Here is a 21,144-nt window from a genome sequence, read left to right on the forward strand (position 1 = left end):
AAACTTTATAAAAGATTATTACTCAGAAACAAACTTTATTTGTTCTTTTACAGGCCATGACTGTTCTATCAGATTATGGAATTTAGACAGCAAGACATGTGTGCAAGAAATAACAGCGCATAGAAAGAAATTGGATGAATCAATTTACGATGTTGCTTTCCACCCATCAAAAGCATATATAGCTAGTGCAGGAGCTGATGCTCTTGCCAAAGTATTTGTATGAATCAACAAAAACTTTCATCATAACAAGATTTGCTTGGACAGAAAGAGGGTCTGCATCACTGCCATCAAAAGGGTTACTGATATGACACTACATGTGATCTGCCTGGTGAAGGCTATTTGGGGCAGGCACAGATTGGTGGAAAACATCTTAATGTCAAGCTCATTAATTTAACTGTAATTACTGTATTTTGTGGGACAAAAAAAAAGGACTCCAGTATTTGTGGCCTGTACTGGATATGAACTGAGCGTATGTCTGTTTTTAGGTGTCTTTAAGCCAATGTGGAGTCTGATCTTTCAAAAAAGACTTTTTTTTTTTTTTTTGACTCTGTGTGCTGCCTTAGGGTTAGGAATGTGGTGCTCTTGTTGGGGGGAAGTGAGCTCCAAGAGTAGCTTTTTTTCATCTCTTAGTGATCTTCTGTTTATCAGTTAAATGCCACAGATTCCCCTTTAAACTTATTTTGCTTTAAAAAAAGAAAAAGAAAAAGAAAATTTAACTTAAAATATTTTAGCATTAGTTGCACAAAATGTTTGGATAAAATTCTAGTTTTTATAAGTCTTTTTATATATTTAGCCTGTCACAACAGTGCTCAAGATTGTATTGAAGTTTTTCTGCATTATATAACCCTAAAACACAGAGATCTCACTGACCAGCTGCCCTGTAACCATTTTCTTTCCTTCTTCTGCCTAATACAGCTCAGCTAAGTCCTTCCATAAAGATGCTAAATAACGTTCATCATCACATAAATGTCTTCATAAACCAAGGACTATTAAGTGTATTAAAATGAAACAGTGGGGTTTAGTACTCCAAATGAACTCTTAAAGAAAAAAAACTAATCTTGGCATCCTATCACTATGTGATATTTTGTACATCTTACTGTATTTACAAGTTTATTTATCAAGGATTATCCATCTTGCTAATGGCCTATTATTTATTTCACTTTTTGTTGGTCTTTATATCCTTTTATTAATGTGCTAAAGGAACCTGTATATCTATTTTGGAACTCTTTGAATAGTCTAAAATAGACTAAAAATAGAATATTTTATAGTTTAAATTACAAACCAAGGTGGTTCCCCCTAAGATACATATCTTGGTTTACCATGATTCCAAGCAAAACTAACTTGTTTAAAAATATCTGGAGTAAAATTTTATTTGCATTACAAATAGGATACAAAAATAGTTGAATCAGGATACAGAAATCTGCTGTGTTTTGACTAGTTATCCCTGTTTTATTTTTTTAGATGTGCTTAATTTTATGGTGTAACTAAAGATTTTGTTTGTGTAATGCATGATTAAGACAATAAAGTATTTTTTCTAGTCTTCCAAGAAACTTTTCTGATCAGTTTGCGAGTTTTGATGAGTTTTGTAAGGTTTTTGTTTTACAAACTATGAATCAGCAAATTTTTAAGATTGTACCACATAGTAAAAGTACAGCTGTTGAAAAAATAATGTATATAAAATGCATATAATAAATATTAAATTGTGTACCTGTATGTTACTGTTGGCTACATCATTTTGTGCTGAATAATAAAGTGCAATACTTTACTCTCCATAATTAAACTAGGAAATGGAGATTTCTTAGTCCTTCATTTTTATGCTGTTCTTTCAAACTTTACTACTTATTGATATTCTAATGAGTAGATCAGTAACACTATTAATAATGTGCAAGTATTTCACCTCACTTAAGGATTTTAAAAAATCTTCCATTAAATTACAGAATTCAGCATAACCCCCAAAAATGCACAGATTCAGTTTTAAATAATTTGCTTAGACATCCTGTTACTTTATTAAATCTGAATTCAGCATAACCCCCCAAAATTCACAGATTCAGTTTTAAATAATTTGCTTAGACATCCTGTTACTTAATTAAATCTGAATTTCAGTTAATGGCAGTATTGTTCCTATTTGCCATAACTATTTTCACAAAAAAAATTTAAGGAATAAACTACATTGAATATTGTTAGGTTGGTGTAAAAGTAATTATGGTTTTTTGCTATTTGTAATTGCCATTGAAATGGCAAAAAACACAATGACTTTTGCACCAACTTATTAGTTAAAAGTTGTTTTATAAAGTTAAACATTAATATTTTGAAACTTTCTTCAATAAGGTAATATCCTTTGTCTTTGAAGGGAATTACAGATGAAATTAGAAGGGAACACTAGAAAACTTAAGTGTAAAATTCAATTTGAATACTGCTGCTGCTGCTGCGGGGAAAAATTGCATTGTATATTGAGACATTTTGTCATCTATTGTAAAAATCTAAGTGGCAATTTTAGTCATTGATGAAAAACTAAAACTTTTCTTTCTTTTTTTTTTCTTTTTTTTTTTTTTGAGACAGCAGAGTTTTGCTCTTGTTGCCCAGGCTGGAGTGCAGTGGCGTGATCTTGGCTCACTGCAACCTCCACCTCCCAAGTTCAAGTGATTCTTGTGCCTCAGCTTCCCAAGTAGCTGGGATTACAGTCATGCACCACCATGCCCGGCTAATTTTGTATTTTTAGTAGAGACAGGGTTTCACCATGTTTGTCAGGCTGGTCCCTAACTCCTGACCTCAGGTGATCCACTTACCTTGGCCTCCCAAAGTGCTGTGATTACAGGCGTGAACCACTGCACCCAGCAAGTTTTTTTTTTTTTAATTATCTTTTTTTGTTTTTCTGAACATTGAACTAAAGAACTAGTGGGAGTACTTTTCTCCTGTTTCTTCTTTTTTGAAATAAAGAATAAACTTTTCCAAAGCTAGTATTGTTTCTAGCAGCTATTCCAACCCACTGCATTACTATTGATCTGAAATGTGATGATTATTGCAATGCATAAACATTGACCTATTTGGAGTGTATTAAAACTGAAATGGATAAAAATTAGTATATATATTTATTTTGTTCTTATCTCCTTTGGTTGTATTTTTCTCTTCAGTATTAAACATTTAGAAGAGACTAAAGGTATGTAAAAAGAATGTCTTATTTTCATTATGTGTGCTTCCATTTGAGACATGGGAAATTATATAGATTAATTTCACCATTAAATAGTACTTTATACGAATCTTAATATACTGACTTTTTCCCCTAGTATGAGTAATCATATTCTGCCTCTCATATTTCATGTTGCTTTTCTCGTTTCAAACTGGCTAACTTAGCCATTGAAGACTAACATTGCATTTAATGCATTAAGTTATAAATGGGCTAGCATATTTGAAATCTAAGCATGCCTGCTTAAGTTGGATTGTAATACATCTTTCCTTTTTACTGTGTCTCTTATAGATAACCATTATCTTGATTATGTTTACTTATAAAATTACTGATAGTAAATTAAAGTTCTGATTTCTGCTCTCTTGCTATTCCCTGGTTATGTCAGGTGACTCAAAACTTTGTCCATTATAAAATTAAAGAAAAAGACCACTTTCTTAAAGGGGCTAATGACTGGTAGCCAGGTTTTCATTAAAGCTTAACTTTCCAAGAGGTTGTACTCCTGGCTGAGAGTTTTTGGTCTACTTACTGGGGAAAAATCATGTTATGCTAAACCCAGTTTTTATGATGTTTAAAATTATCCTTGTTACATGATTCAGTCATATTTGTAGCATTTTATAAAGGGGGAGGTTGTCTTCTCAAACTCCGTTTTCAAATTCAAATTTTTATGTAGTGATAAAGGCAATTCCAGTTCCATTTCTCCCTGCATGTTGTCCTTTTATTCCTCCTATGCAGGGTATAAAATTCTAAGACTTTTAAAAGATTTACTGGAGTATATTCTAACCAGTTAACACCTTTCTCAGGGGGCTTAGGTGGATGAGAGGAGGAGATAGGACCTGTCTTTAGAAAAGACAGGCAAGATGGGATGATAAAGCACCTCTGCTTTTTGGGAGAGGACTTGGTGAGCTAATCATCTAAGTCACATTAAGGGCATCCTGATGTTCTCCTTTCGTAGGAACCAACTTCACAAATATTTTTAAGTAAAAAATACAAAAAATTTCTGGTGAAGCAAGTACTCAGAAGTATCTTACACTGTTTAACCAGGTAGTGACTGTGTATAATGCCTAGAACAGTAGGTATTCATTAAGCTTTTGTGTCTTTTTAGTGTGTGTGTGTGTGCGTGTGTGTTTGTTTGTTTTGGAGATAGGGTCTTATTTTGTCACCCAAGCTGGAGTGCAGTGGTATGATCATGGCTCTCTGTAGCCTTGACCATCTTGGCTCAAGCAGTCCTCCCACCTCAGCCTTTGGGTAGGTAGGACTACAGGCACGCACCAGCAAACTCAGCTAATTTTTTTTTTTCTGTAGAGTTGGGGGGTCTCACTGTGTTGCCCAGGGTGGTCTTGAACTCCCGGCCTCAAGCAATCCTCCCACTTCAGCCTACCAAAGTGCTGGAATTACAGGCATGAGCCACTGTGTTTGGCCTCAGTAAATAATTGAATGAAATAAAAAAATATTCTTGGTATTACTGCATGATTTAAAAAAAAATTCAGATTGGTGTTTCCACATGAATTTTTACCATATCCTCAGAAGAGACACTTGTAGTAATAAAAGTAAGCCAGCTTACAATAACTCTCTAGCAGTTTTATTGCTTAAATATTCCAACTACAGTATTTCTTCCTGCAGTTATTTGAACTGTCTTTTTCTTTAAAGCTAAATGTTTATAAGCAGCAAGTACTTTACCAACTTAACCTTTAAGTACTTAGGTAACTTACAATATAAGCCAAATATATCTATATACATACAAAATTAAGGAGAGAAATAAAAAAAATACCTGGCAATCCTGCTCTCATTCAGTGTGATATTTTTAGTCTAAGTTGTTATGAAAACACTACAAAAGCAGTTTGATACAGGACTCCTTTCTATATACAGATTTTGTAGTCTTCAGTAATAAGCTATCGTTGATTGGTTTTAAGAAAATATCCACTTGGGTCAAAATATGTATACCTGAACTATGTTAAAGAGCTGTTTTCCATGTAAGTTTCTCCTTTCCTTTTGTCTTATATAATCAATACAGAATGGTTAGAGAAGGAAGGTTGCTTTTGGTCTAAGTATCAGATTATTTTATTGAGCTATAGAATTTGCATATCAGTACATTTAGTAGGCATTGGAACTCTTAAGGTTTTAATCCAGATTATCTCCTCTTTTCCTGAGTTTCTAAGGGCCATGATTATGAAGCCTCAGCAGTGTTTTGAACAAATAAAGTACACTGTAAATTGTAACCAGAAGGCAGTAGCTTTAAAGGAGTGCTCATTTGCCTAAATGGCTGTTGCCGTATTTAATATAATACTTTTGTATCTGATTCTGCTATGCTAAAGTATTTCAGTATTATGAGGATATGATTTATACATTGGATCCCCTTGTACTTTTTCTTTCATTTGTCAAAATGTTACCATTATTGCTGGGATTCTAAGAAATCTCTACAAATGCCTCTGATAACATCAGAAACAATTGGTTCTAATCCTGTGAACTCTCTTGTGAAGAAAGCATGAGACTCCTTCGGTTTAGAAGCCATATCTTTCAGGTCATCCAGAGGTGCCCAAGCCACACCAACAGAGAAGATAGTGATTCCTACAATGGAAACATTTTAAAGTGAATTAAAAACCAGGTCTACCTTATATTTAGAATTATGTCTGTATGTTTTCCATACACTATTACATAGTTGCAGTGAAAACTGATTACTAATTTCTGGACGATTAAATCCCCTGAACAAGTTTTCACAGTCATTGTGACGAGAGTGGCAAAAGACTGGTCCAAACCAGAAGCGCTGCTGTATTTGTAGCTCACCACATTAACAGATAAGTCATGATCACTGATAAGAAATACTTGATAAAGTTCAATATCCATTAATGACAGAACACACCTAGTAAGCTAGGAAAAGAAGAAAACTTTTAACCTGATCCACAGTATCTTTTAAAAATCCTTCCGTAAATGGAGATGGTGAAAATTTTCCCTATGAGATTGGCCTATCATCAAACAGTATACTGGAGTCAGAGTCACAGTACATGAAAGCAAGAAAGAATGGCACAAGAGATGGGATAAGTAAATGGTAAAAGTGTTCAAAGTGTCTGAGGAATGGTGACTAGTCCTTTGGTAATGTCTGGTAATGGTGATTAGTCCTTCCATTTCTGTCTTTGTATTGGCAAATTGTAATAATTGGAAAATGTCAGCCTATAATTCCAAAGCAAAACTCTAGTGATTAAAAAATACTGCCCAAGAGGTATCTATGAAACTGGAGTAATTTCCAGTTTCATTGAGGTATTCTATTTGCATTCACTTGAGTTACTAGAAGGCTTTTAGTACAACTGTACATTTACTTAAGGTGATACTACATTAGTTGGATTCACCCCAATCCCAACTGTAGAAGTTTTCATTTAGCAGATTCTCTTTTTTTTTTTGGTTGGGGGATAGAGTCTGGCTCTTTTGTCCATGCTGGAGTGCAGTGGCACAATTGAGCCTCACTGCAGCCTCAACTTCCTGAGCTCAAACGATCCTCCTCAGCACCCCAATCCCCAAGTAGCTGGGACTACAGGTGCGTGCCACCAAGCCCAGCTAATTTTTAAATTTTTTGTAAAGATGGGGTTTCACTGTGTTGTCCAGGTTAGTCTCATCTCAAATTCCAGGCCTCAAGCGATCCGTCTGCCTCAGCTTCCCAAAGTGCTGGGATTACAGGCGTGAGCCACCACACCCAGCCTCATTTAGCAGATTCTTAGTGTAGAGTACTGTCTATCTAATGCTGGGTGCAATTCTCTATAACTTTTGGAGTTTCTGTAATAGTTTTCCTCTACAGATCTAAGGCTTCATTCCCCTTCTAGTGGTATACAGTACTCAAGAGTTGTAAACACATGAGATACACAGCAGGTTTAGATGATGTAAAAAGCTACCTGGAACGATTTCCAATTGTTCCAATCTCCTTTCCTGACTCCCACTCCCTGGCAAAGAAAAAAGATATTTTTTTCCTGCGCCTCAGTTGTCCTCACTTGTCAGTTCTACATTCTAGTTCAGATTGTTTAGCTCAAGCCCAGCATATAATTACAGTTTAAAAAAAATAATTGCACCACTGTACTCCAGCCTGGGCGAAAGAGCAAGAGCTTGAAAATAAAAATAGTTGTGATCTAGCCCTAAAATCCTACCCTATTTTCTGGCTTTTGCAACTTTCAATGTCACTAAGGGATAATTTTCACAAATCAATTTTGGTGTAGTCCAACCTCCTGAAGTTTGATTAACCTAATTCACTCTATCTGTAGCCTGAATAGAATCCTGTTAAGTTCAGTAAGCTTAGTATTAAGGAGTATGATAGTAAACAGGTCTTTCTTTCAACACAGATTAGTTGCTGATGTCTAAAAAAATACTTTTTATAAGCTAGATATAGAGCTTAAATTGCATGTCTTCTCTGTCTTAATTATAATTCATCAGTATCTGTAAAAATACATAAATAGATTGGCAGAGGTACTAATGTGTAGAAAGGAAAAAGGTTAAGTCATTAGGAATTAAGTAGGGAAAAGGAGTTATAGAGAGTATAGAAAAAGCAAGTCCATTGATTCTCCCTTCCTGTCACTCAGTTATATCCTTAGAAAAGGAATCTTAGCTTTTTGTTGGCCTATCTGATCTCAACAACACATTATGTTAATGTCTTCAGGAATGAGGCCTGTGCCAAAAGTAATATTAAGGTTGGGGTGAGGAAGAAAGAAATCCTCCTTATACCCTTTTATAACACCAGAGTGTGTTTTCATTATCTTAAGGGGGGGGGGAAAGGAAGTTTCTTTTTTTTTTCTTTTTGAGACAGAGTCTGTTGCCCAGGCTGGACTGCAATGCCATGATCTCGGCTTGGTGCAACCCCTGCCTTCTGGGTTCAAGCAATTCTTGTGACTCAGCCTCCTGAGTTGCTGGGACTACAGGTGTAAATTACCACACCCAGCTATTTTTTGTATTTTTAGTGGAGACTGGGTTTTACCATGTTGGCCAGGCTGGTCTTGATCTCCTGACCTCAGGTGACCCGCCCACCTTGGCCTCCTGAAGTGCTGGGATTACAGGCGTGAGCCACTGCACCTGGCCAAGGAAGTTTGATGGGATAGGTAAAGTCTACGGGAGACCTTATCTTAGGAAACTCATGCCAGACAAACTTGACTGAAATAAAAGGGCTAGGTGCAGTGGCTCAGCCTGTAATCCCAGCACTTTGGGAGGCCAAGATGTGAGGATTGCTTGAGCCCAGGAGTTTGAGACCAGCCTGGGCAACAAAGTGAGACCCCCATCTGTACAGAAAAAAATTTAGAAATTAGGCACAGTGGCATGTGCCTGTAGTCCTAGCTACTCGTAAGGCTGATGCAGGAGGAATGCTTGAGCCCAACAGTTGGAGGCTGTAGTTAGCTATGATCATGCCATTGCACTCCAGCCTGGTGACAGCAATAATCTGTCTCACACACAAGAAAGTTAGGATAAATTACTGAATGGCAAATTCATGGTAGGTTTTGATAGACTGATTATTTGGAGATATAGTTCAAGTCTGAGTTATATGTGAGCACCTGTAACATTTCCTTAACATGACATGGTTCTCATGGCAGTTCTCCCAACAATACAGTGGTTAGGAGTGTGGACTCTGGAGCCAGAATGCCTAGGTTTGGATCTTGGCCTTGCCACTTACTAGATGTGTCATTTCCAGGAAGTTTGCTTCCTTATCTGTAGAATGAGATTAGTAGGGCTGCTTTGACAGTTAATACTGGGTAAAGCTGCAGGTGTTTGTTCAATGAAATAAATGCTTAAGTTTTTATTTACTCCTAAAATTCACTGAACCCCTTTTCAGTCCCCTTCTCCTACAAAGAACAAGGACCTTACCTGCATCATGTGCAGCAGCTGCAGGGCCTTGGACATCATCATAGGACTGCCCATCCGTGACAATTACTAGGAAGTTCTTGTTGGGGCTTTCCCTTATAGGGCCAAACACATTTCTAACAGTAAAGGAAATGGCCTCACCAGTAGCTGTTCCACCACTCATATAGCGGATGTTTCTGATAACAGCTAGGACATTCTCTTTGGTGTTATAGTCAGTGAAACTGAATTCCATGTGCTGATCATAAGTAAACTGTACAGCAGCTATCTTGGCACCAATGTCCGAGATTTCAAAAGTCTTGGCTATGTTGGAAACAAATTCAAGCATGAGACGGAAATTGCTATCTCCAACACTGCTAGAGCCATCAATTAGAAAGGCAATGTTCACTGAGTTATAACAGGTCTTGCTGCACATCATTTGTTCATGAGTGCACAGCTTCTGTACCAGAGGCTTTACGTATTTTGTGGTGCCAAACCAGTTGGGCATGTGGTAAGAGAAGAAGCCATTATTCCGACAGACAGCCTAATGGGGGAGACAAAAGATATCCAAAAGGATCAAAAGTTGTTTCTTAAAAACTATGGAAAATCCTGAATGTTAAAATTAATCTAGATAAGAGGCAGTCAGCACTGCACTCAGAGGTCCAAAATGGAATATCTATCACTGTAACAGAAGATAGCCCTCACCACTTTACCTTGTCAACAAATGAAACATCCTGAACCATCCCCAGTTCTTCAGGGATAGGCTTGGCCACAGAAACTATAAATACATTGACACCAAATTCTCTGGCCACAATGCCTGCTTCCTCGATGTCATCAGAAGGCCAACCATCAATAAATACCACCACCACTTTGGGGATCCCTTTTCTTACTCCAGCATCTACCGTGAAGAATTTCTGAGCAGTATGTTTCAAGGCTTTTCCTAAGTTAGAAAAAGAAGCAAACGAGTAGCATTTACCACTGCTCAAACCACATTTCTGTTTCCCTGTAGCATTTGATGCCGCAAAGTTTAAGAATTATATAGAACTGGCAGTGGAGTGGGGATACATACACAAATAGAATCATATATAACCCAGTTCAGTAACAGATGCATCAGCTAGGAAAGTTTATCTACCAGGCCTATTTTTTGTCTTCACAAACCATATTACTTCCCCCTCCACCTCCTAGAAGCCTCACATTCACTTACCCCCACATCAATCACCAGTTAGAAACACAAAACTGATTCCAACTTCTGTGCATGTGCTTTCTATGTAGGCCTTTGGTGACTGATTATTAGCTCTGAGAAGTCTGTCTTCAGAGGCAACAGTAGTGCTACTCTCATTCTTTCTGCCATATCTGCATTCATTAATAAGTCTGTTGATCTTTGCTTCTTTTTAGCATTACAAAGAGGTACTTCTTCAACGTTATATCTAGTCAATCCAGCATATGAGAATTCTAAATCACCATGCTTTATATTTTTTAAAATAAGAAATATCAACTTTGGTATACTTTCCATTATAAATTGAAATTTTATCTCAGATGATCAAATACCAACCTAGCTAAGATTTCAGTTCCAGGAGAAATTTCACATCTGCTCTTATAAAATAGCATAAAACTGTTTGACATGACTGATCACTGATAACTCTGTCCTACATTACATCCCAGGTATCAAAGTTTACTTACCTGTATTGGAATTACCCCCTCTGAAACCTACTTCCTTTATGGCAAACAAAACATCTTTGGCTGATGTAAAGTTTTTCAAGTAAAATTCTATTTTGGGATGTTCACTAAGTGGAAGAAAGAAAATGTTATTCAGGGAGAATTAAAAAGGAAAAATAAGCAACATTACATTCCTTAAAAATAGTTTTAAAACCAAACAACACACAACTTTCTTAATTCCACAGTACATAGTCAACTAAGGGATTACATCTTTACTTGAATTATTGGGGATATTTCAGAGGTGTAACAAAGAATTGCTATATTGAGGATTTATTATATTCTGGGTAGTAAGCCAAATGTATAACACTTGTATAACCTCATTTTATTATAGCTCTATAAGGTTGGAATTATTATCCCAGTTGTGTAAATGAAGAAACTGAGGCTCAGAGCATTTAGGGAGTTTGCCTGATGAAACAAAGCTGCATTTTAAGTTCACGTTGTCTGGCTCCAAAGTCCATGCCTAAAGTATATGGAGCACTTAAAACCAGGTTTGGCTCAGGGCCTCGGGTTTAACAGAAGTCCGCAGAGTTGGGCATCAGGTAGCCAAACTAAATTAGGAGGTGTCTGGGTATCAGACTAGGGTCTGTTCCAGTGTGGAACCCCACAGGCTCTAAGTAGTGTGGATCTGTTAACCCAGGTCTCTCTGTTCAGAAGAAACAATTTCATTGATGTGATGGTCAACATTTTTTAAGGAAAAAGATAAAATGAATTATAAAGTTAGAATATTGAATTTTTCTTATGATAATGACATTTATGGATCTTAAAATTATGTGTATTTTAAGAGTTTTGAGATCTCATTTCCCATATTTAATATTAAAGAAATTTCTTTTATATAACAACTCTGTGTTCATCAGAGACCTTCTTGAGTATAAACAACCAAAGCACAATTTGTAGTGTTTAGTTTCTAGATGCGTCAATATTTCATAGTGCAGAATTTTAAGATCTTAGCATTATCAGTAGCTATTAGGATTTTTTGAGGGAGAAGTATAACACTGACTGTAATTCTGCATACATACCTGATGGAATATTGGGTCACAAAATCAGATTTTATGGGTTGAAAATCTTTTCGCTTGTCACTTTTCAACTATCCAGATTATGATTAATGAAATTAGTTTCATTTTTGTATCCTATAACAGATATATTCTATTCTTTGACTTACATATAAACTTGACATGATTTATCTATTCTAATGGTCTTTCTAAAAGAGAAAAACTACAAACCAGGAAGTTTCAAGAAGCTAATATTTGTATGCATCTACAAGGTAATGAAGCTTTCATGTTCAAAAAGAATCGGGTCAAAGTAGTCAGAAAAAAGTATAAGACAAAAAGTGCAAGGGAATTTGACTCATGGTATGGCAAAATGTGCAATAAAACTATGATAATTAAAGCAGTATAGAAAAAAGTAAGGATTAGCATATGAATCAAAGACATAGACTTGCTCAAACTCAGGTATAAATGTGATACCATAAGTCAATGAAATAAGGAATCCATTTTTTTTTTAAGGTGAGAAACAAATGGCTGAATTATGTAAAAACAGTTAAAGTTTCTTCTCACACCAAAAAAATCTATCTAAAGAGCAAGCCAATTGTAAAAAATAATAAATGAAATAGAAATTAATATTTGTAATAGTACTGTTTATATACCCTTATACACTGCTGTTAGTAGTTTAAACTAGTTCACCTTTCTAGGAAGCAATTTCACTGTTTGTTTTTTTAGAAATGGAGCCTTGCTCTGTTGCCCAGGCTGGAGTGCAGTGGTGCCATCATAGCTCACCGCAGCCTTGAACTCTTGGGCTCAAGAGATCCTCACACCTCAGCCTTCTGAGCAGCTGGTACTACAGGCAGGAACCACTGTGCATGGCTCAATTTCACTATTTATATCAGAGGCCTTAAGTCAGAATCTCACTCCTAGAAATCTAACCTGATGAAATAATCAGAGATGGGCACAAAGATGATATAAGGATGTTTATCACAATGTAGTGTGTAATGTAGTGAAAAAAAAGAATTACTAAATAATCATGCAGAGAAATATTATGAAATATTTTTGATGAATATTTGTGATATGAGAAAATGTTCAAAATACTAAAGGATGAAGAAACAGGATGCAAGGAATTTTTTATAGTCTGAGCTTTTAAAAAATAATACACACAGTCAAATATTTCCTTAAAATACTGAACGGGCCAGGTGTGGTGGCTCACACCTGTAATCCTAGCACTTTGGAAGGCTGAGGCGGGTGGATCACCTGAGGTCAGAAGTTTGAGACCAGCCTGGCCAACATGGTGAAACCTCATCTGTACTAAAAATACAAAAATTAGCCAGTTGTGGTAGTTTGTGCCTGTAATCCCAGCTAGTCAGGAGGCTGAGCAGGAGAATCGCTTGAATCTGGGAGGCAGAGGTTATAGTGAGTGGAGATCGTGCCATATTCCTGCCTGGGCTAGGGCATATGTTTGAGGGAATTTTTTTGTTTGTTCTTTAGAAAGGTTATGCTTCAGATCACCAACCAAGAAAATATGAAAAGAGCTAAAAAGAATAACAACAGAATAGGGAGGTGGAACAGGCATCTATCACTGCTTCTTTCTTCAGAAAAGAGAAATTAGGAATTGTGCAGAGTAGATAAGCAAAGGTGACTTGTATAAGCAATAAGACTCTCCAGTCTACCTTCTGGTTCTTATATAGATAGATAGCACACAGTTTTCTAAATTCTTTTATTCCAAAAAGGAGGCACTCAGATCTACTCAGTCTGCCCAGGCAGTCTTAGATCCTGAACTTACAGTTTGGGAATCCAGTGTGTCCATAACTCAAAATGTTTATGCTGAACTGACATTTACCCACTAAAAGGATCGATCATTGGTCATCATTCAAGACATTCAAATCTCCTCTCATTTGATTTTTTTTTTTTTAAATGAGACAGAGTCTCACTGCTGCCCAGGCTGGAGTGCAGTGGTATAATCTTGGCTCACTGCAACCTCTGCCTCCTGGGTTCAAGTAATTCTTCTGCCTTAGCTTCCCAAGTAGCTGAGATTACAGGTGCATGATACTACGTCTGGCTAATTTTTGAATTTTTAGTAGAGACAGGGTTTCACCATGTTGGCCAGGCTAGTCTCGAACTCCTCAACCCAGGTGATACACCCACACACCTTGACCTCTAAAGTGCTGGGATTATAGGTGTGAGCCACTGCGCGGGCCTCATTTGATTTTGAATGTATCCAACACAAAGAAATAATCAATGTTTGAGGTGATGGATGTGCTAATTGTTCTGATTTGACCACTATACATTGTATGCCTGAAAACGTCACTATGTATCCCATAAGAATACATAACTATTATATGTCTATTACAAAATAAATACATAATTTTAAAAAAATCTCCCATTTTAACAAGGTTGGTACCTGGCTTGAACAAGGCCCACATGTGGTCCTTCTGTTCCAATTCCCAACATTAGAGCCACTTTTCCAACAAAATTCTTTTGTAAATTAAATCGGCGCTGCCCAATATTAAAGCTTCCATCAATCAGAAATGCAATGTCTGCTTTACAATCTGCGAACACCAAAACCAATCCCCTCATTAGCAGTCTCAAGAGGAGGGAGGGAAAAAGCTACCTTCACAAATGGTGATCTTCATTCTTACCTTTATTGCCAGTTTTCTTCTCAGGTGTTTTCTTTAGTCGTTTACCTGAAATAAAGGATGCACTTGGCATTAACAAAAGGAAGATAGTTACACAACAAGAAACTCACATGAGGAGAAGCTCATAACGACAGACTGCCATTCTTGAAAGGACTTAAAAAAAAATTAGTTTCCTCAGGATTTTCTGGACTAGGGAAAGCAATAACCCAACAAATAAATCAGTACGTAGGCTTACATATTTGACATGCCTCTAATCCAGGACTTTGATATGCCAAACCCACAGGTGAGGCAGAAACATTAGGATCAACATTAGATCCTAATGTTCTTAATATCTTTGACTTTAAAACTGCCATAGTCGTGCATAAGGGGATCCCTGGCTATTTCTCACAATAGACACACATTCCATTTATTCACATGACAGTACAGTAATAGAATTCAATGAAGCAAATGGAACTAGAAGTGCATGGTACTTTGACAATTTCTTAGGTGTGGTTTATCAAATCTGGGAGAAGATAGGTGGACTTTAAGAGAATTATTGGGCTAGGTGCAGTGGCTCGTGCCTGTAATCCCAGAACTTTGGGAGGCTGAAGTAGGAGGACTGTATGAGGTCAGGAGTTCAAAACCAGCCTGGGCATCAGAGCTAGACCTCTGTCTCCACAAGAAAGCAAAAAAATTAGCTAGGTGTGGTGGCATATGCCTGTAGTACCACCTACTCAGGAGACCAAGGTGAGAAGATTGCTTGAGCCTAGGAGTTTAAGGCTGCAATGAGCTATGATTGTACCGCTGCACTTCAGCTTGAGCAACAGAGTGAGACCCTATCTTTAAAATATATACATAAAATTGAATGTTTCCATATGTAATATACCAGTAAACTTAAGATATTTGCTTTGTTTCTCTTTAATATCAAATTTCTTTTTGAAAATCTATCAACAACACATTTATTCCTAACTTCCAAATGCTGTGCTGGGCAACTAGGAGATAGGTTTCATAGTACATACCTGTTGGTGGATGTGCTGTGGACACTGCTTGTCCTGTGGCCTCCTGTGTACTACTTTTGCCTTCTGTTAAAATAAAAATAAGCTTATTTTTTTCCATTTCCTTCTTTAGCAAAGTATTAAGAATCTAATTCAGGGCTCTCTATGATGACAGATGTAATAGGGTAATGGTAATGGTAGTTACAAACATCCTGCTGCATGCTAGTTTCAGAGAACCAAAATGCTTATCCATTGTATCTTTAAAGATCATTCAGTGGTTTTTCAGTTCTTTGGTAAGCATCCAGGCATTCTGCAGATAATTCAAGTTTCTATTGCCATCATCTGCCAGTAAGATTGTCTTCTATTCACCTAAATTTGGTTTCAGTGGGTACTTGACCCCTCAGTCTAACCTACAGTTTACCTCTATATGTCAACTTCAGTCTTGATCACAGGTTTTTCCATCAGGGTTAAAAAGGCTGGGCTAAGAAAAGCAGAAAACTTCCGTGGGGGTGGGAGAATATTACAGTGAGAACAATAATTATACCTACTAGTCACTGTGAAAGAAGTGGACCATCTAGAAAGCATTTGAGACTGGATGCCATTGGCATCTACTGAGGAATAGTTTTCTCGACCAGGTAGGCTGTAGACTCGCACAGGTCCTCCTGAGTTGCTGATTACTCCCCTGCAACACAAGAAAAGCAGGTGAGACACTATCCACACTTTTTCAGGGCCTCCCACTGACTTGTAGTGCCATGTTGTATCTATTGCTTTGATTAATCAAGAAAATAGCTCATCAGGGAAGTAATCTAAAGATGCTGCTATTGATTGATTGATGGATGGATGGATGGATTGAGATAGAGTCTCGCTTTGTAGCCCAGGCAGGAGAGCAGTGGCACAATCTCAGCTCACTGCAACCTCTGCCTCTTGGGTTCAAGCAATTCTCCTACATCAGCCTCCCGAGTAGCTGGGATTACAGGCACACACACCATATCTGTCTAATTTTTGTATTTTTAGTAGAGACAGGATTTCACCATGTTGGCCAGGCTGGTCTCGAACACCTGACCTCAAGTGATCTGCCCAACTCAGCCTCCCAAATGGATGGGATTAGCCACCACACCCAGCTGCTGCTAGCCTTTATAAACTTGTTTACACAATAACAAAATTTGCCTGGAAAAAATGGTTGTGTGTTGTCAAACTTCTTAAGTGTTGATAAGAATACATTTGTAATATCCCATTACCTACGACTTAGAAATTCAGAGCACCAAACAATTTTCCTGAGATACTCACTTTAACTACATGCTCTTGGACTGGCTATTCTGCAGGATAGCATGGCACTTGCTAACCATAGGCACCTTGGGTAAGATACTTGACGACTCTGAGTTGAGTTTCTTCATCTGTAACTTGAGTAAAATTCTACCTAACTTGTAGAGTTGTGGTGGAAGTTAAAACAATAGCTGGCACATAGTAACAACTCAGTAATATATCACATGATTAAGAATGTTTTAGAATCACAGGAATCTTGCCATCAAGAAGTAATGCAATTTGCTTTTTGTCAGAAAACTTCCCAAATGTATTTGGTGTTTCAAGTACATCCAGGAGAACCTTGAAAATACATCCATTTTCTGTGGTCACAATGGCACCAAAAGAAAGAATGCAGGGAGGAGAAGTATCCAGATGGCTAAAGCAGGAAAGGAAATAATCATGTATGCATTTCTCTCCCACCCTGGTGTGTTTGGGCTTACCTGTGGACAGCAGCCCCACATATACTCGATACAGAAGCATATACTATGTTCCCATATACGGAGAATTCCTCAAGAGGGCAGCCCCCTGGGCAAAGGACATCAGCTTTCTCTTTCCTGATGTCCAAGCCTCTGGTAAAACATGTGATAGCAATAGGAGCTAAAGAGAGAGGAGATAATATTGTAAGCATTCTTAGGACTTCTTGGGGCATAGTGGTGGGGAGACTACCATGTGAGATTTAAGTTTTACTTCCATAATTTCTACACTTCTAGTTAAAAATATTGACTTACATACCATTCCAAACCATTCCAGATTTTGGCAAGCCACAAGTTGTTTTCCAATTTAATATAGTCCCCAGCTACTATAAAAGTCTAATGTGAAAGTTCTGTTTTTTGTTTTGCTTTTGTTTTTGAAATGGGGACTTGCCAAGTTGCCCAAGCTAGGCTCAAATTCCAGAGCTCAAGTGATCCATCTCCAACTCCCTAGTAGCTGGGATTACATGTATGCCACTGTGTCCAGCTTCTCAGTTCTTAATCAGGTTGGAAATACATAATTGGAAATATATCTGAACTAGAAAATAAAAGTCACTTAATATTTATTAATTCTAAAAATAGAAAAAATCTTGGCTGGGCATGGTAGCTCATGCCTATAATCCCCACACATTAGCAGGCCAAGACGAGAGGATCTTCTTGAGTCCAGGAGCTCAGGACCAGTCTAGATAACATAGCGAGACTTCATCTCCTATAAAAAAAATTTTTTTTTAAATGGCCACACATGGTGGTGCATGCCTGTACTCCCAGCTACTAGAGAGGCTGAGGTGGGAGGATTGCTTGAGCCCAGGAGTTCAAGCTTGCAGCGAGCTATGACTATATCACTGTACTCCATCCTGGGTGACAGAATGAGATCTTGTCTCCAGAAGAAAAAAGAAATTTTAAATCTCAACTTTGGGGACATTGTGTACATAGTTGCTTGAGGTAAAGATAGTAAATCTGGATTGAGCCTTTGTGGAATATTTTCATAGACATGTGCACAAATCAAAGCCATCCTTTCCTACACAGGACTATTTATCCTAGTTAGCCTACAAATGCAGATCCTTAAAATCACGTTAACGAAACCAGCAAAAAGATGCTTAGATTCACAGAAAGTTATTTAACTCGATTATTCACTTTATAGATGAGAAAATTAAAGTCGTGGGGTTAATTTGCCCAAACAACATTCTACAACTCCGAAGGACAGAAAACAGAAAAATAAACCCCTTCAGAATAGAGCATTTTTATCTAAATTGAACCTGATTATTTCCGCTCTGGATCTGTCCAAAAAGATTTATCAGGCAGTGGATGCATTTTTAGAAAGCACTGTTAATATTCTCAAGTTAAAGAATCAAAGTTTACTATAAACGATGCTAGGAAGAGACAGGTTCTTGGCAACAAGTAACAAGATAACATAATATAACATGTTAATTTACTGTCAATACTAAATTGAGATTAATGTTATTAAATACTATTTTTAAAATATGGGAAGTTGTGGTTATCCAAACCTTTCTGAAACATACATTAATTTCAAAACCTTTTTTCCAAGGCAGAGGAATACTTTCTGGTCGTCTGCCCAACTGAGTACCTTGCCTCTGACAAACACCCTCCTCTGTGCGCTTTGTGGTGACCGGTACCCCGGACTTTACATTCCATGGAAGAGAAGGAAGGATGCAGGCGCAATGCCCATTTCTTAGCTCTGAAACAGTCTAGAGAGCTAAGTTAGAATCCTTACCCCTAAACAGCCTCATACCTATCATCAGACAGCCTTAATCCTTCCTCCCATTTCCGCTGAGGTGAGGGTGGCAGCAGAATGCGGTGCCGAGACCCACCGCCTTTAGCTGCGAACACTGACTTCTAAGTGCAGCGGGAGAAATACAGCCGTGTGCGATACTTACCCTCATTCCTACTTTCAAGGAAAACAAACGGTAGATCTTAGGAAAGCGCTGCCTTTTACATAGTAGAAAATACACCAAACCGCACACCCATACCTGGGCCTCTCTACACTTGGTACAAACTTTTTAGACTCTCTCGTGTGGAATGAGACCGCAAGTGCTTCCGATTACAGGGGTTAAACCTAGAAAAATCGCTATCGAGTCAAACAAGGTGGGACAGCGACGTTCGCCTCCCTCTCTCTCGGCTACTGCAGCCTGAAGTCGGATCTGGCGGCTTCTCCTCCGCCCACAACGCAGCGGAGCCTGGAACGCGTGCGCTCCTCGGCGGGGCTCAAGTTCTCCTGCTCCTACCTCCCGCTGCCCGCGCTCGGCGGGTCTGGGGTCTGGGGCTCTGGGTTGGCCTGGAGGAGGCGTTCTTCCTAGTGCTCTGGGAGAACGTCCCCCCCCGCCCCACTGGACCCTAGGGGCCCCTTCCCGTTGGAGAAACAGGTGAGCGGTAGCAGATCGGCTGCAGGGGTTAACGCGGGCGCGTCACACAGCGGCTCCAACCTTCGCGCCTTCTTTCTCGGGCTCTCGGGCCGACGACCAGGGGGCTGGATCTGAGTCCCGCTAGTACCCTCCGGTGCTCAGCCCCTGCGACCGCCTGGACTCACCCCAGCTCCCCGACTCACCGGCTCCCTCGCTGCCCATGGGCCCCGGCAGTAGCAGCAGACACACACCTGCGAAGAGAGAAGCGCGAGGGCTGACTTCAGCCTCCACCCCGCGGAGGAAGGAGCCGGGGTCGTGAGGGGCGCGCACCCACCGAGGCAAAGAGTCGGGATCCAGGCTGCGGACATGGTGACTGAGATGCTGCTGCGACCTGGGAGAGAGGGAGAATGCCGGCAAAGCTGGGGTGCGGGGCACCCCGCGCGCCACCTCCTCAGAGCCCTGCACCCCTCGGACCGCCGGACGCGGAGCAGCGGACAGAGGACACAGACGAGCCGCTGCTCCGGGCCAGCGCCCCTCTAGGTCTGCAGGAGGCGCCTTGGTGGCAAATTGAGCCAAGCCCAGGAACAGTGTGCAACCCCGCAGCGGGGAGGGGGCGCCAATACCAAGACTGACAGACAGGCTGGGAGCGACAGAGAAACAGGGACAGAGGCGTCAGGAATCCCTCGCTCCTGAGCCCGCAACCCGGGGCTCCGCACCTGCGCGAGATCCGCCTGGTTGCGCCGAAGTGCGGAAGGCGCGGCCCTCGCGGCCGCTATAAAGGCTGGGCCGCGCGCATGAGCACTGTGTTGGGGGCACGGGGGTCGCGGGAGGGCGCGGGAGCCGGTCCCCCCGGGCTGGGCGGCGACCGTACAGCTCCGCCCTCGCTCCCTCCTGGTCCCGGGGTGAGGCCGGCGCGGAGGCGTCTCCTCCAGCAGCGCGGGATCGGCCACCTGGACGCGGCGTGGGTCCCTGGAGGGGGCACGAAGGTCCCGGCGCCGGCGTCTCAATGAGTGCGGGAGGGCCTGACGGCAGGAGCAGCGGCCTTGTCAGTTCTGCTCTTCGGGGATCAGGGCTGCTAGGGGAGCGGCGGCCGCCACCCTCCCCGATGCTGCCAGGTCCACGCGGCCTGAGAACCGAACTTCCCAACTTGGTGCTCTGGTGAAAACAGAGTTCCTACTTCTGAAGTAAAACCACCCTGGGTTTGGTCAATGCATGTCCCGTTTTCGTTAGAAACCCTGTCAACTGACTGCTGATCTTTTGGTCCTTAGGGATTCGGCCTTGCGCCTTTGTTTCTGCTGGGGTCCAACTTTCCCCAGTGGCTCCATTTGCGCTCCTGACTAGGGCCATGCGTGGGAGGTGGTCCAGACCCCGGACAGCCGGTACCTTTGCTTCTTTTTCACCTCAGGAAGAATTTATGCCTGATTGCCTTTCCAAATTCCCAGACTTGGTGTCTTGTGACTGCACAGAATCTCAGATTTGATAATGCGTTCTCCTTCTCCCCCCACCATCCCGCTAACGTTTTATAAATGGAAATGGAAAACGAGCAGAATTCTTGAGGAGTGTCAGTGACAGGCCACCTGCATGGCAGCGGAAGAACCAGACACAGACCCAGACGCTAACCTTCCTGGTACAATATGACCTTTTTCAAATAGTCTTATGTAGTTATAATTTACATGCCATAAAATCATCCATTTTGAGTGTACAATGATGTTTAGTA

At 39.9% G+C, this 21,144-nt stretch overlaps 2 protein-coding genes across 4 annotated transcripts in view; one reads left to right on the forward strand and one right to left on the reverse strand.

Annotated features, from left to right (window-relative positions):
• Nucleotides 1–1,794, forward strand: part of STRN3 (striatin 3) — a 127,396-nt gene extending 125,602 nt beyond the window's left edge. For both annotated transcript variants that reach the window (XM_012468395.3, XM_012468403.3), the window contains one exon: nucleotides 54–1,794. In XM_012468395.3, the coding sequence (XP_012323818.2) occupies nucleotides 54–223 (170 nt within the window). In that variant the 3' untranslated portion in view covers nucleotides 224–1,794. The remainder of the gene's footprint in view (nucleotides 1–53) is intronic.
• On the reverse strand, nucleotides 556–20,159 carry COCH (cochlin). Of its 2 annotated transcripts, none has more exons than XM_064374702.1 (12): nucleotides 20,144–20,159; nucleotides 19,762–19,818; nucleotides 19,631–19,678; nucleotides 17,038–17,194; nucleotides 15,844–15,977; nucleotides 15,320–15,382; nucleotides 14,325–14,369; nucleotides 14,087–14,234; nucleotides 10,664–10,767; nucleotides 9,697–9,923; nucleotides 9,011–9,527; nucleotides 556–5,749 (listed from the first exon to the last, which is right to left on the reverse strand). In XM_064374702.1, exons 2-12 carry the CDS (start codon nucleotides 19,793–19,795, stop codon nucleotides 5,574–5,576), a joined length of 1,653 nt encoding a protein of 550 aa, XP_064230772.1. In that variant the 5' UTR covers nucleotides 19,796–19,818; nucleotides 20,144–20,159; the 3' UTR covers nucleotides 556–5,573. The 2 variants fall into 2 exon arrangements, with proteins under 2 accessions (XP_064230772.1, XP_012323798.1); XM_012468375.3 differs by having other exon boundaries at nucleotides 19,613–19,678.
• Between the last annotated feature and the right edge of the window lie 985 nt (nucleotides 20,160–21,144).

Source organism: Aotus nancymaae, unplaced genomic scaffold (genome assembly GCF_030222135.1).
Source record: "Aotus nancymaae isolate 86718 unplaced genomic scaffold, 86718_ANA_hifiasm-v0.15.2.pri h1tg000011l, whole genome shotgun sequence".
Taxonomy (NCBI): Eukaryota; Metazoa; Chordata; class Mammalia; order Primates; family Aotidae; genus Aotus; species Aotus nancymaae.

Excerpts from the sequence above, each read along its gene's own strand:
- COCH (XM_012468375.3), bottom strand. The coding sequence starts at position 19,795 with ATGTCCGCAGCCTGGATCCCGACTCTTTGCCTCG. Across the intron at positions 15,383-15,843 it reads CACTTCTTTCACAGTGACTA|AAGGCAAAAGTAGTACACAG; the intron begins GTAGGTATAATT and ends TTATTTTAACAG. Across the intron at positions 14,370-15,319 it reads CACAGCACATCCACCAACAG|GTAAACGACTAAAGAAAACA; the intron begins GTATGTACTATG and ends CCTTTATTTCAG.